Source organism: Xenopus laevis, chromosome 1L, assembly GCF_017654675.1.
Source record: "Xenopus laevis strain J_2021 chromosome 1L, Xenopus_laevis_v10.1, whole genome shotgun sequence".
In the NCBI taxonomy this organism is placed as follows: Eukaryota; Metazoa; Chordata; class Amphibia; order Anura; family Pipidae; genus Xenopus; species Xenopus laevis.
In genome coordinates, this window is record NC_054371.1 from 140,529,373 (window position 1) to 140,544,781 (window position 15,409).

Sequence of the window (15,409 nt, forward strand, 5' to 3'; positions counted from 1 at the left end):
AACCCACTAAACACATCTTCATCCTTCAGTAGACTTGTTGACTTTGGCTACATACATTTGAGAAGACAAGGCAGTACAAGCTATGCACTCTAGTGGCCACTTTGCCTCAAGTCTTCTCTTCTCCATATTCTCTGTCCTCTGAATGCCAGTTTTGTGATAGGTACAGGTTCACTGAAATGCTGTTTTAAAAACGTAATTCCCCGATAACGGTGATATTCAAAAACCACAGCAATAGGAGTCAAATATTCCAATAATCCTAATACACAGATCCAAGATACTATAAGACAGAATTCCATAAAAACACATCTCCTTAGTTTAAGTATTCACTTTGTCAGCACACAACATGTTTTTGCTCCAAACTGTACACTGTATAGTTTCATCTTTGAAAAATTCCCCTATATATTTATGTATGTTGTAAATGTTCTTATATGTGTATTCCACTGACAAATTTAAAGCTAATCCACTGTGATTTCTATTTTATTAACACTTATTCATGCCAGAGCAAGCACAGAAGATCTTACAGTCAAAACTGTGATGGGTCAAATCACACCACTACAAAAAGATATCTAATGTTGTGTGCCACCAAAAATTTCACAGCAGTTTCCATGAATTACACCGCTGTAGAAGCATGAACATTGAACTGCTACATTTCCTCTGAAAAGATGCAAAAAGGTGATATGTACAGCTGCTGAGCTTTTTCTTTTTGAACAGCTTTTGCCAGTATACACTCCATATTCAGGTGAATGATGAATTGGACCTTTTGGACCTTTTGATCATGCTAGGATGGAAGTCGGTATGGCGACGTGCATGTTTGGTCAAGTGATCACTCCTCATGAACCTCTTCTCACAGAGTGGACATCGGAACTGCTTCTCACCCGTATGGGTTCTGTAGTGGCGAGTTAACTCATCGGAACGAGAAAACTTCTTAAGGCAGTCAGGCCACGTACACGGGAAAGGGCGTTCACCTATGGGGGTAAAAAAGAATTACCTAAAAAAGAGAAAAGAAAACAGAACCAACTAGAAGGATATGTAAGCACTGGGATGCATTTATCTCTCATATTCCTGCCACTGCAGCTCAACCATCAACGTGAGTCCTTTGTGTTAGTGTGGATCCTTTAATCCAAGGAAGGAAGGCTCTCATGTTCTTAATTAAAATTCACAAGTACACTTCAAACTTTACTTTTCTCCCCCATGGTTAGCATTACCAATGACAGATCTCAATGGCAGACTATTATAAGAATTACTGAGGCAGTAACCCAGGTCCCATTGCCTAGAGAGAAACATTCCCATTATGATTGACAAGACAGTGTGGGAAATTCAAGTAGCAATGCCTGATGGTTTATCAGTTATAGCTCAGGGAACAGACAGGAGGAGAAGAAAGTGACTGCACTTCATCCAGCAACACTAACAAGTAGAACTCCCCTCATCTATGGGTCTGGCTTTGTCAGTTATGGGTCACTGTGTCATGACGTGCTGCAACTACTGTAACACTTAATGCCCAGGCATAAGAGTTTTAAAATACAGGGATCATAGCGCCATGAAATGCTGGGGTCACTGTGCCATGACATTCTGTCACTATGATATGCTGGGGTCACTGTGCCATGAAATTCTGAGGTAATCTTTGCATCAAATGTTGCAGGTCACTGTGCCATGAAATTCTGGAGTCACTTTCATATATATTGCTGGGTTTATTGTATCATGAAATCCAGAAACCACTGTCATATAATGCTGGGGCCACTGTACTATGAAATGCAAATGGACTGTGTAGTTTATTATACAAAAATGAAAATTCCCAACTTGTTTTGGCCTTCACAAGCTGTCATCAGGTTCAAAGTTTTATAAAAATAAAAAATAAAACAGGCCTTCTTTTCTTTTCTTATAAAATGGGGTTCCTGATGACACCCTCTGATGGCTGAAATACATTGGGAATGTTTGTTTCTGTATAATAGCCCTGCTATCTTTAATTTATTTTGTTAATGATGGATATTTCCAGTTCCCGTTAATATTGTAAGCAGTGAGCACCAACTACAAAGCCATTTTGTGTGCTACTCCACATTAAGATTTTCATGTCATGAAATTCGGGAATCACTGTGTCACATATTGCTGGTCAAATTGTATCATGAAATGCAGAAATCACTACGTCATATAATGCTAGGGCCACTGTGCCATAAAATGCTGGGACTACTGAATCATATATTTATGCTGAGGCCATTTTGTCATGAAATTCTTCTTCAATGTACTTGTTGCTAGGGCCACTGTGTCATAGAATGGTGAGATACTTGTACTGTTGTGCCATTAAATACTGGGGTAACTGTGCCATAAATGCAGGACCATTGAGTCATAAAATGCTACAACCAATGTGTCATGTACGTTGGCACTACAGTTTTATATGTCGGGCCACTATGTCATGCATATACAATGCTGGGGCCACTGTGCCAGAGGGAGTCAAATAGCTGCTCTTTATTGTGGATCACACTGTCTAGGCCTTGCTTAGAGTCACCGAAACCTTTAATAATGACGGGGTGTTTTTTTTCGGTCCTGGGACAGTAAAAATTTATATTTCAGACAGGAGAAATATTTTTGTAGTGAGTCACATATGAGTTCAAAAGTGGGTGTGATCTGTCCGTAATTGAGCGTGGCATTCAAAAGCGGCTATAGGTTATAAAAATATTTACACTGTTACAGTATATATATTGCTGAGACATGTAGTATTACTGGAGCCACTGTGTCATAAAATTCTAGGACCACTGTTTCATGAAATGCAGGGACCACTATGTTATAAAATGCTGCAAAGATGGCACCAATACATGATGTCATAAACTCAATAAACTATGACATATATTGCTAGAGCTACTGTGCCATGAAATTCTTCAATCATTTTGCTATGAAATGCTAAGTCCACTGGGACCAGTTTGTCATGAAATGCAGGTGCCATTGTATCATATATTGCAGGGGTCACAGAGTTATAAAATACTGGGATTATTGTACCCCAAAATGTATCATTAAATACTTGGGTCACTGTGTCATAAAATGCTTAAGTAGCTGTGTCATGGAATGCTGGGGCTGTATTTCTGGAGCTACTGTATCTTGAAATGCTAAGACCATTGTGTCGTGAAGTGCTGGGGTCACTGAACCTACGGTTTTATGCAGGAGTTACCGTGTCATAAATTGTTTGGAGAACTGTATATTGAAATGCTGGGGCAACCATGACATGAAATGTTGAAATCATTATGTCATGAAATGCTTTGCAGCATTGTGCTCTAGAATGCTGGTGTCAATGTGTCATAAAATGCTGCCATCATGAAGTATTTAAATGCTGGAGCCACTGTCCTGTATTTCTGGGGCCACTGTTTTATTAAAAGCTTGGACCATAATGTCATCTAATTTTGGAGTCACTATGTAGTATTCGAGCCATTGTGTCATTTAATGCTGGGGCAACTGTGCCAGAGGCATTGACAAAGCTTTTATTTTTTTATCCGGAGGGTTACAGTTGCTTGGGTATGCTAGTAGTCACTGACATGTTTAATGTTGTGGGGGGAAGATCACTGCGACTTTTGTTTCTGGGAATGTGTATATTTTTTTGCAGACTGGAGAAAGCATTATAATATTTTTTTCCATCAAGTGACATTGATTAAAAAGTGGGCGTGGCCTTCAAAAGTGGATAGCATCTACAAAAATGTTAGCATTCAGTTACTTTTGCACATTATATTAAAAGTGGGTGGGTTGATGTTTACACAAACGTTAATGATTAAATAAATTTAATCCGAGAGGTCCGTTTGATCAGTTTGATAAAGATTAACAATTGTAATTGTCCAAACCTTCAGGGGTTTGTTATATCAAATGACTAAACTGCTGGGCTAGAGGCAATCATTCAATTGTTTTTTTTTCTGTTGATTTGATCGATATCAGTATTGAGGAAATTGAACTCTTCCTAACTCAGATCGGATTTTGATTCATAATGATGCCAATTCAATCTAATTTAATCAGATTCATTGTAAAATTCCAAAATGCTGGTAAATATGGCCCAATGTGTTTAAGCCATTCAGCTATAGTTATGAGAATCTTAAAGGGATACTGTCATGGGAAAAAATGTTTTTTTCAAAATGAATCAGTTAATAGTGCTGCTCCAGGAGAATTTTGCACTGAAATCCATTTCTCAAAAGAGCAAACAGATTTTTTTATATTCAATTTTGAAATCTGACATGGGGCTAGACATATTGTCAATTTCCCAGCTGCCCCAAGTCATGTGACTTGTGCTATGATAAACTTCAATTATTAGTGGTGCTTGCGAAGCAAAGCATCACTACTGTTATCTTGCAAACTTATTTTTATTCTTCTTCCGTATGAAAGTTTGGCGCGTAACTAGTCCCGCACCGTTTGTCCTAGACCCATGAATGAGGTGTCAAATCGTGCGGCTTAATCGGGAATGGGGTGGTATGACTTTTCTAAGGGGTGGGTGGTTAATTGCCCCTTGCGGGGGCAATTAACCACCCCGAAAAGTCCCATAGATTAACATTGAGGCCAACTTTTGACGGATTCTAGCGCAGAGAGGGAATCTTGTAGAAACGTTAAATTTACCACATTTGAAGAGGTTTGCGACCTGTGTCAGATGATACCCCACACGAGGGTATAAGTTTTACCCCCGGGGCAGGAGAGGTCCCCAAATCAGATTTTCCCTATTGACTTCAATGAGAAAATGTAAACAGCTGTAATTCTCACAGTAATAAAGCCAGAGCTCCCAAACTTGGCACCGTGGGTCACTGGGTGACTGCAGCCAAAATTTACAAAAAGTGGGCGGAGTCTACAACAGCCAATCAAATTTCAGCCATTCAATTAAATAGGAAAATTTTAAACTGCTGCCGCTCTTAGACGGTTAATGGCAGCCTCCTCAAAGTTGGCACAGTTGGTCACTGGGGGACTGGGATTAAAATTAAGAAAAGTGGGTGGAGCCAAAACCAACCAATCAGATTTCTTTGATTGGTTTTAATGGGAAAAATTAAGAAGGCTGCCATTCTCTCAGTATTGATGTCAGGGACCTTGAATATCACAAATGTGGTCGCTGGGGGTTTCCACTTCAAGTTTAGAAAAAGTGGGCGGAGCCACCAACAACCAATCAAATTTCATTCATTGATTTTCAATAGAAAAAAATAGAAATGCTGCCATTTTTACACATTAAATGACAGCATTCCCAAACTTTGGTATGTTAGTCACTGAGTGACTGGGTTCACAATTAGGAAAAAAAGGGGCGGGGCAACAACAGCCAATCAGATTTGGGCCTGAGTTTTGCCACGGCAAGCACCACTCACATTTTCTTCAGGAAATGTACCTCTCTAGTTCTTTACTGCTGTACTGCAAGTTGGAGTGATATCAACCCCCTCCCTTTTCCCCCCAAGCAGCCAAACAAAAGAACAATGGGAAGGTAACCAGATAGCAGCTCCCTAACACAAGATAACAGCTGCCTGGTAGATCTAAGAACAACACTCAATAGTAAAAACCCATGTCTCACTGAGACACATTCAGTTACATTGAGAAGGAAAAGCAGCAGCCTGCCAGAAAGCATTTCTCTCCTAAAGTACAGGCGCAAGTCACATGACTGGGGGCAGCTGGTAAATTGACAAAATGTCTAGCCCCATGTCAGATTTCAAAATTGAATATAAAAAAATCTGTTTGCTCTTTTGAGAAATGGATTCCAGTGCAGAATTCTGCTGGAGCAGCACTATTAACTGATTCATTTTGAAAAAAACATGTTTTGCGATGATAGGATCCCTTTAAGTACTGTAACAAGCATTCACCACAAAGCTTAACCTATTCAGGCTGATGTTTCATGTGTATCTAGGAGAGCAAATAAGCACTTTCCCTAAATTTCACCTTAGCTGCACTTTCCCTAAATTTCACCTTAGCTGGCCTTTAGGCTCAGCCCCCTGCCTCTTCTCCAGTCACCCCCCAGGGGGTGCAGCCACACAGTGTGTGATATGCTGATACAGGGAATACTAGCCATTCTCAGCAATTATTTCAAAACTGATTTCCAGATAACTTTGCATTTCTTTGCAGATGCACTGATTTCCTCTTCAAGCTAAGAGAATATGGGGTGGGCTGCTTAGAAATCGAGTGCAGCTGGTATCCCTGGGAACTGCTGCTATTCGGAAAATAGAATAACACTGTTCATTTGAATTATCACCAGTGAAAATTGGTTTTGCTTATTCTGAGAACTGCAAGTTTTTAATTAGCAAAACCATCACAGGCAAAAGAAATGGACCATTTTCCTTTTGCTTCCGAACTATCTATGCAGGTGAGGTCATGCACAGAGTCCTCCTTAAAGATTTCACTTATCAATGATTATTCTGCAGTTTGCATTATGGCTGCAGGTCTCTCAAGAGTCATCTTTCTTTTCTGCATTACAGCTGCTCGTAACCTCTGTAATGGAAGAGTGGTACAAGTCACTAAGCATGGACATATTTTTCCATGGGCACACCCAAAGCTTTATTACTCTGTCGTAGCTGCTAGCAAGAAACTCGTTATCAAAGAGGAACGCTGTGCTTCATTTCCAAAGCAAGCTCCTGTCAGAAATCAGAAATCCACTAATACGTTTAATTATGGGCTTTGGAAGGAACAGCAGAAAGAACCCTTTACAGAAGGATCACTGTACTGTACCTATTACCTGCTCTGGCAGGGGTTAACTGCACAGGCACAAAGCTGATTATAATGCAGACAACAAGGAGTCTGGTTTTCCATACAGAAAGAAATACTGATTTTGTTCTGTCACACCATCGTTTTTCACCACACCCTTAATCCCAGAGATACTATATGTGGCATGCCCCAACAGAAGGTGATTCATGGGCTGCTGTGGGACTGGCATTATACCACTGATTTAAATAATGGTGGGATGCAATGCTTCCCATAGCTCAAGGCTAAGCATCCATCCTCATCACAGGGAACGGAGCTTCAAACCTTCCCTTTCATATATTTATACACATCAGATTTAACCACAATAAATACGCTTTGCCGCGGCTATCCGATTGTGCTTTCTCTATAGAGTGCTGTGGCTGTGTGCCGTACAGTGCGCTGTCTTCAGGCAGACAGTGGAACAGCAGAGAAACAGTATCCATGCGAGGTCTCAGCAGCAGAGGTAAAATGAGGTCAGCTGCTTGGTATGTTAGTGCGGAAGGAGATAATGAAGAATGCTATTAGACAGGTGAAAGAGCCTGCTGGCTTTTAACCAAACGAGCAAAAAAATGCAATAAAATGATGACATAGACACAATTTAGACCATACACAGCCTCTGATGATGCCTTTAACAATGAATTACATATGTTTACAAAACTATAGCATGGTTGAAAGCTTTTTTTTTTTTTAACGACTAGACACCAAAGCATCAATTGTGTCTGAAATAGAAACCTGCCACAGAGATGACTCTGCCTCCATTGCCACTCTTCATGGAAGATCACATATGTGGTGGCTACCGGACCTACGCTCAGTGAATGGAAACCCAAGTTAGGTGCACACAACTCTTAACGCGACGTCATATTACAAACCATGAGCAAGGGGTAGCCAACCACTGGTTGGACCTGTTACAAATATAGGCATTGCCAGTGGGCGTATCTCGATCTACGGGAACTACCCCCATCAGTGTCAACAAAACATCGCTACAGCCAAGTTTCTAAAAACAGCATACAAGACTGAATGGAACCCAGACTCCTTCATTCAACTCTTGGGGCCACTGCACAACCTACCGGCACCACAAGTCGGCACTCCGAGGCTTTTAAACCTCACATGATACATGTCTACCTTGGGTACAAACATATATGATGGTGGTGTTGGAAGACAAAACAGCCAGAGAGCAAGTTATCAGGAGGAGGTTCTCTAAGGGAGGCTAGTGACTAAATGAAAACCAAATTCCCTGGTGCCAGAATGTCTCAGATCCAGCTCCCAGTGTTACCTACAGCCAAGTGTTGGTGTTTGGGAATGGGGTGCCTGGCCATTGCAGTTCAAATCCAGGGCTGCAAGTTAGGCATCCCCTGTTAAACATTCTAAAGCATAAAACACAGGCATCCTGTAGAAAATATTTTGCATCCCCACATTCATTCATGGTTCAATCATTGACTACATTTAATCAAAATACTGTATTTTTTATACTTGTGTCCCAGGTTCATCATGTCAACTGCATGTTAGCCACGTGATTAAGATGGACATACCGTACCTCTAGGACCACAAAAGAAGGTGTTGTATTATTTATCAACCCCCCCCCACTCTGGGACATCACGTGACGTTGGCTTTACTAACCTGTATGGACTCTGTAGTGGGCTTTGAGATGGGAAGACTTCCCATAAACTTTGCCACACCCAGTAAAAGGACACCTGTGCCTCTTTTCATTGGTTGACCTGACTGGGGCGGTGTCCTGGCTGAGTGGGCGTGTCGGGGATTTGGGCGCGTCCTGGGTGAGTGGGAGTGGTTCCGTGGAGCCGGGTTCGGGGCTGTAGTCCATATGGCTGGGAGTAGTGCTGCTACTGCAGCTGCCCGGGCTGTGTGAGGGGCTGAAGCTGAGGCCGGACTCTGTGGTGACATCGCTGTCCGAGCTCAATTCCTCGTCACTGTGACTGTAGGCAGGGGAAGGCAAGGGCCGGTACTTGTTTAACTCCAGCAAGCTCTTGGCTATAGTTAGCAGAGTACAATAGTCCTTCCACGCTTCCCCCGGCCCGTCGTGATGTTCCTTGTTGGGCCCCGGGTCGGGCGCGTTGCGCAGGTGCAGAGGCTCTTGTTCAGGCATGTTCCTCAGGTGTAGCGCTGTGCAGTCTGCAGGTGTAGGGCGGCTGTCCAGTGCCGAGTACAGGGGCTGCTCCACTTCCTGCTGTCGCGGCGGCACCGTGGAGCGATTAGAGATAGACACCAGACACTGAGCGGCAACCAAGTCACTGTAAGCGACAGCTGTCATTGCCGAGGAGACTCGCTAGAGAGAAGAGAGACAGTGCGAGGCGACCCAGACAGTAGCGAGTGCGTCTTGTGGCGCTCTTACTGCGCGCAGCCCCTCATCTTCATCACAGACACTGCTAGTCTCCTCACTGCTAGTCTGGGACCTCCCTACTCTGCGCCCCTCCTGTGTCTGCAGCGCACACTTTGCTCGCTCTTTCAAACTTGGCCAAAGACACAAAACAGCGGCGGCAGCACACACGTGGCACAGCACAGGGCACTTAAGGCTAACGCAGCATTCTAGCCCCGCGCTCGGATTCTAAGGGGAAATCAAGTGGCCACCAGGTGCTTTGTCTCCCTCAGTAGTTCCAGGGCATTCATCCTCACCCTCATACAGAGTCTCACAGAGAGTGCGCTGAAATCTCAGACAAAGCTGCATATGAGACACTGCCCCCACCTTCTGTCTCCCTTCCACTCTCAGGGTACGGGCATTCTCCTGCTCGGTAACAATTTAACACAACCCCACGCGTCACCACAATGGGATGCGGCTTCCATAGGTTTCAAGAGAAGGGGACATTCTATTCTGTTTACCTCCGCTCCTCTACCAATCAGACAACCCCTCCCGGTCTAAGGCGGGGACACAACTCGCGGCTTAGCCAATCACAGCTCTAGTTCTGTTTCCAGCGTGCTTGTCCGCCAGACACACATACACACACATATAGACAGGCACACAGCTGCCTCTTAAAAGGGCAATGCCACTGTCTGTTTCTAACTTGCTAGCACAACTCTCTCATGATCAGACATTCACTTTGCTCTGCTGACATTATCAAAGGAGCATAACACAATGCTATAAATCAGGAAAAGCTACAAAAGGATGATAAATTAAATGCATGGTAATATGCTAGGAGCAGGTGGATGATACTCTTTGTCCCAACAGCTTACTGTATCCAAAGACCTTTCAGAATTATGAAAAAGTAAATGTTTCTTGAATGCAAAGAAAAAACATCTTTGTGAATGGAAAGGAATATGTGAAGTACCCGACACTTGTGGATCATTTACGAAATGTATAGGTAGGAAACCTTTTTAAAGGTTCTGCATGACAGCACCTCCTTAGGAGGAAAGTTCAGTCAATTCCTGGAAGGAAACAGAGAGCCTTGTAATTACCAGCTGCACAACAGGGTTCCTGCTCTTCTTGTTAGAAGCTCTATGAGGGTGATTAGTGCCCCAATGTGCAAGGACAGAGTTGCAGGCACTCATCCATTAAATTCTCTACTATTCCTCCAAGCTGACTTCTAACCTGTTCCACAACTGCATGCTTCCCATATATCTGTGGTGCTAAGTATTCAAGGGTAAATTATTGTGCATCATAATATTCGACAGTCTGCTCCATAGTAAAGTACTCTATTCATAAATGGCATACACAAGGTATACCTGAGAACATATGGGTGTGAGCACTTACCATCACATCACAATACCTCTTGCTGCCCAACATCTTAGGTCCTATGGCTGCAGGCCTAGCTGTTCAAAAGCTTGACTAGTGGCATTCGTTATTGTAGAAGTTTGACTATATGGTTTAATGAACTGTAATGACATCTTGCTGATATTCCCCAATAAACAGTTGTTAAAGGAACAGTTCAGTATACAAATAAACACTGGGTAAATAGATAGGCTGTGCAAAATAAAATATGTTTTTAATATAGTTCCAGTGGGCCCTGCCAAAGGTGGCATTACATGGGCCAGATGTTGATCGGACGGGACTAAAAATCCCGTTGGATCATGGGCGCATTGGCAATGTCGCCAAACGAGCGGATCTCTCCCCGAAATGCCCACCTTGAAAAATTAAGCACACCATCTCTCCGTGTATGGCCACCTCAACCCTGTGCAAAGCAGGAGTGTTCTGGCTATTATGTTAGACTAGGACTACACGAACAATTCTGGCACGATCTGACACTCTGCGACAAAACGCATGCGACAAAAATAAGGTAAGAGATAGAATTGTCGCATCATTGATCCGACGCGACTGTCGGATGCAGATGCAGCACGCAGTGCGTCGGATCGCGCCGGAATCGCTTGTGTAGTACTACCCTTAGACATCCAGTCGCTCAAGCTTTTATATTATATTATATATAGATTACATTTTTGGCTAACTATATTGAAATCATTTTCTATTCTGCACAGTCTATCTTTTTATCCAGTTTTTATGTTTTTTACTGAACAATTTCTTTGAGGCGATACTGACATGGAAGCCTGAGAGAAATATGCAATCAAACAGGAAATACACAGGAAACAGGAAGTCTCTATTATTTAGCCCATTTTGTTGCATAAAGGTTCAATATGAAAAGTGAAACAGATGATAAACTCTAAAAACGAAGACTGCTAATACAAGTCTATTGTAAGAATAAGCTGTGTCAATGCAGTCTGTTGAGAATATACTTTTTCCAGAACACAGGTAGTGCTCAGGGCCAGATTTCAATCTAGGATTGCCACCTGTCCGGTTTTGACCCTGACAGCCGGGTTTCGGGAGAGCTATCTGAGTCAAAACTGCCTGCCTGGTTTTCCTAATTTGGAAAACCGGGCAGGATTCCCTAAGATTGACATGAAAATCGCCATATCATAGCTCCGTCCACCAGTGCAATGTCACCAACCCGCCCCATTATATCATTGGACCGCTGGACCAGAGTTCCCAGCCGGGAAAGGTGGCAACCCTATTTTAATCTGAAGCTCCCCAAACCTGCTCGCAACCCTGACCTCTCCCACTGAGTGCCCCTCCCTTCCCATTTGCGCCCCTATTGCCTCACCTGTTGCCTGCTGCTGCCCATCGCCAGTACTTGGCAGGCAGGAGATTTGAATTCTTTAGCGCCAGGGCCGGCCTTAGGCCAATTGGACCAATTGGGCCCCGCACCTCTGGGGGGCCCCGCACCACAGGGCAGCACAGATAATATTTCCCTCAGCACATGATGCTGCCTGGCCTGCCCCCAACTTTGAGAGTCCAGCCCATCCCCAAATCCATAGGTCTAGCCTGCCCCCAACTCTCATAGGCCCAGCTTTCCTCCAACCTTGCTAGGCCCTGCCTGCCCCCAATCCAACCAAGCCTGCTCCCAAGCTGAATCGGCCCAGCCCCAAACTAATTGGCCCAGTCCACTCTCCTATTTCCTCCCTCTCTCTCTTACCCTGTGTGCCCCTATTATGTTACCTTGTCTGCCCCTTTCCTTTCTATTTTGTGCCTGTATGCCCTTATTTTCCTAAATACTTGGTGTGTCAGTAGCCAGCAACACTTTGTCTAGGGGCCCCGCCAACATGGTCCCAATTGGGCCCCACATGTGATAGGACCAGCCCTGTTTAGCGCAGTCCCCAGTTCATATGCGGCATTCGGGTGGGCTGCTGCTAGGGTTGCCACCTTTTTCTGGAAAAAAAATACCGGCCTTTCTGTATTTTTATTGTTTATATTATACCTATTAATATTATTGGCATCAAAGAACATTTTTACCAACCAGGCTAGTAAAATGCTGGCCGGATGGCAACCCTCCATGCAGTCCCCAGATTTTTGCTGCCCTAGGCCTTGGGCCTTTGTGGCACACATTTATGGAAAATAATCATCCTTTCACTTTTTTTTTGATCAAGCAGCGCATTTCTGTTAATTGTGTTTGCACAACCTGCTAAATAAACCCTGAAATAATACCTTCTTTAAGGCAGGTGTAAATTTCAGGGTTTATTTACATCCATGCGCCCTGCATTTTGCGCTTGCCTTCAGTTCATCAAAGCAGGCTGAATGATGCTAGGCACCATTGGTAAGGAACAAGTTTGGGAGCAATGTGAATAGCATCCAAGTTCACAACTTTGGGTCAGTTTTAATGACCCAGTCCATCTTTGCCAAGATACAAATTCTTGACTTGTCCCAAATGCCCAGTCAGAAAAACTAAAGGCGTATTCAAATAAAATACAACACTTTAAAAAATTATGTAGAGTCTAAAACACACTAGTACACTTGGGTGGTTCCCACTGAAGTAAGTGGGAGTCAGCAGGGGCAGGTTTGGATGATCATATTAAGGCACTTTAGTTGCTGAGTGTTACTAGCTCTTTTAAAAGGATTTAGATTAAGACCAAAGTCATAATTTAGAGATAGGAAATACATTTAGGGCACTTCAATTATATGTTACCTTTATTATATTGCTATTATATATATATATATATATATATATATATATATATATATATATATATATATATATATATATATATATATATATATATATATATCTATATATATAAATATATCTATATATATAATTATATATATATATATATATATATATATATATACACATCAGTGATAATCAATAACATGTTTTCCTCATGATTTTATCACATTCTCTCCCACTATCTGCCTTCATTTTGATGAGTAATAAGCTGCTTTATGTGCTACTGTGATTCATCTTATCTATTAATACATAAAATCAATTTTTTCTAAAGGTGCAATTCATTTTAAGATGAGTAATTTGTGATTCCTCTGCTATGTCGTGCCATTCAGATGAGGCAAAGTCATGATAAGGGGCGCAGTTGGGAGACATGTCATATATATGCCAAATGAATGTACTGAGATGGTTTGCATTATAATTGTATTGTATATTGTATATGTTTTAATGCTTAATTTTTTTGCTGCTACGTAAGTATGAATTTATCAATTGTTCTTCAGTCAATTCATACATCCTATTCTTAATTGTGCTACCTAGTTCATACTAATACCCTAGCCAAGAACATGAAATGCATGTCTGGACACATTTATAATATAAAAAGCCTGCTATGTGAAGCTGATAGAGATACAAGGAATAGGGCTGGATAATTGATATCATGGGTGTTTGGGTTGACAAGCGAAATGCCAGATTTTGAACCAGGGACCAGGGATTTTTGACCACAGAACACTAGAGATGCTATCGTTCATTAAAGGGATACTGTCATGGAAAAAAAAAAATTTTCAAAATGAATCAGTTAATAGTGCTGCTCCAGCAGAATTCTGCACTGAAATCCATTTCTCAAAAGAGCAAACAGATTTTTTTATATTCAATTTTGAAATCTGACATGGGGCTAGACATTTTGTCAATTTCCCAGCTGCCCCATGTCATGTGACTTGTGCTCTGATAAACTTCAATCACTCTTTACTGCTGTACTGCAAGTTGGAGTGATTATCACCCCCCCCCCAGCAGCCAAATAAAAGAACAATGGGAAGGTAACCAGATAGCAGCTCCCTAACACAAGATAACAGCTGCCTGGTAGATCTAAGAACTACACTCAATAGTAAAAACCCATGTCCCACTGAGACACATTCAGTTACATTGAGAAGGAAAAACAGCAGCCTGCCAGAAAGCATTTCTCTCCTGAAGTGCAGGCACAAGTCACATGACCAGGGGCAGCTGGGAAATTGACAAAATGTCTAGCCCCATGTCAGATTTCAAAATTGAATATAAAAAAATCTGTTTGCTCTTTTGAGGAATGGATTTCAGTGCAGAATTCTGCTGGAGTAGCACTATTAACTGATTCATTTTGAAAAAAAATTTTTTTCCCATGACAGTATCCCTTTAATGTGCTAATATGAATGCAAGCCTTTATTTTTGGAATATGTAGGATTTGCTTGCTTTGCATTGTTTAACCATTCTTGGAACCCCACTATTATATTTTGTCAAGGATTCTGCTGCATCTTTTTCAAAGGAATCTGTGAGCTTTTGGAACAGATAGTAATTCATTCATTTTGCTTTCAAGGCAATAGTTGTGGTAAATGTGGATGCTCTGCTGCCTATTGTTAATTTAGTAATTTTGTTCTGCTTGTGGGATGTGTTATAAGATTTCTCATATCAGTTGTTTAAAGGGGTCTGTCACCCCAAGAAATTACTTACACTATAAAAATATTACAGTCTTGACATTCACAATCACACCCACAGGGAAAGAGCCATTTTATAAAAACTGTTATTAAGGCAAGCTTTGCTTCATCCCAAACTCTTGTTTATGTGCCTGAATGGAGAACCCGATTGCCATTCCCATGCACATAAAGTAGAGAGTGGAATATGGGGAGTGCAGTAACATCTAGGAAGTTCAGAAAGAACAGTTAAAGTAAGTGTGTGCCTGAGGCATAGAGGTGGGGCAGCTACGATTTTTAAATACATTTATAACAGGTATGGATATTTTTTTTAAAAAAAGTTTGGGTTTAATTTGAAAAGGCTTATAATACAGCTTTTTATGTCTGGGTCACAGGTCTCCTTTAAGGCCTTCTGAATATAATTTTGCTTTCTGGAGCTTCAAATATATGATTAAATAGGTATTAAGCTGGAACACCGCTGTAGCAGTGTCTGTAGGGAAAGCATGTATGCACAGAATCCATCATTTTTTGATTAAGCCGAATACAAAAATGCAAATATTGAATTTGCATATGAACCCTAATTTACATATTGAGATTAGAGAGAAATTAAATAAAATGGCATCCTCTACATAAAAATTGTCATATTCAGTTGTCCAG

The 15,409-nt window shown here is 41.8% G+C and overlaps 1 protein-coding gene across 1 annotated transcript; it reads right to left on the minus strand.

Moving 5' to 3' along the window:
* Window positions 1–461: 461 nt before the first annotated feature.
* klf9.L (Kruppel-like factor 9 L homeolog) lies at window positions 462–9,469 on the minus strand. The gene is given in 2 exon segments (NM_001085597.1): window positions 462–965; window positions 8,281–9,469. Coding segments are annotated over 2 exon segments (879 nt in total). The 5' UTR covers window positions 8,930–9,469; the 3' UTR covers window positions 462–735.
* Window positions 9,470–15,409: the final 5,940 nt, after the last annotated feature.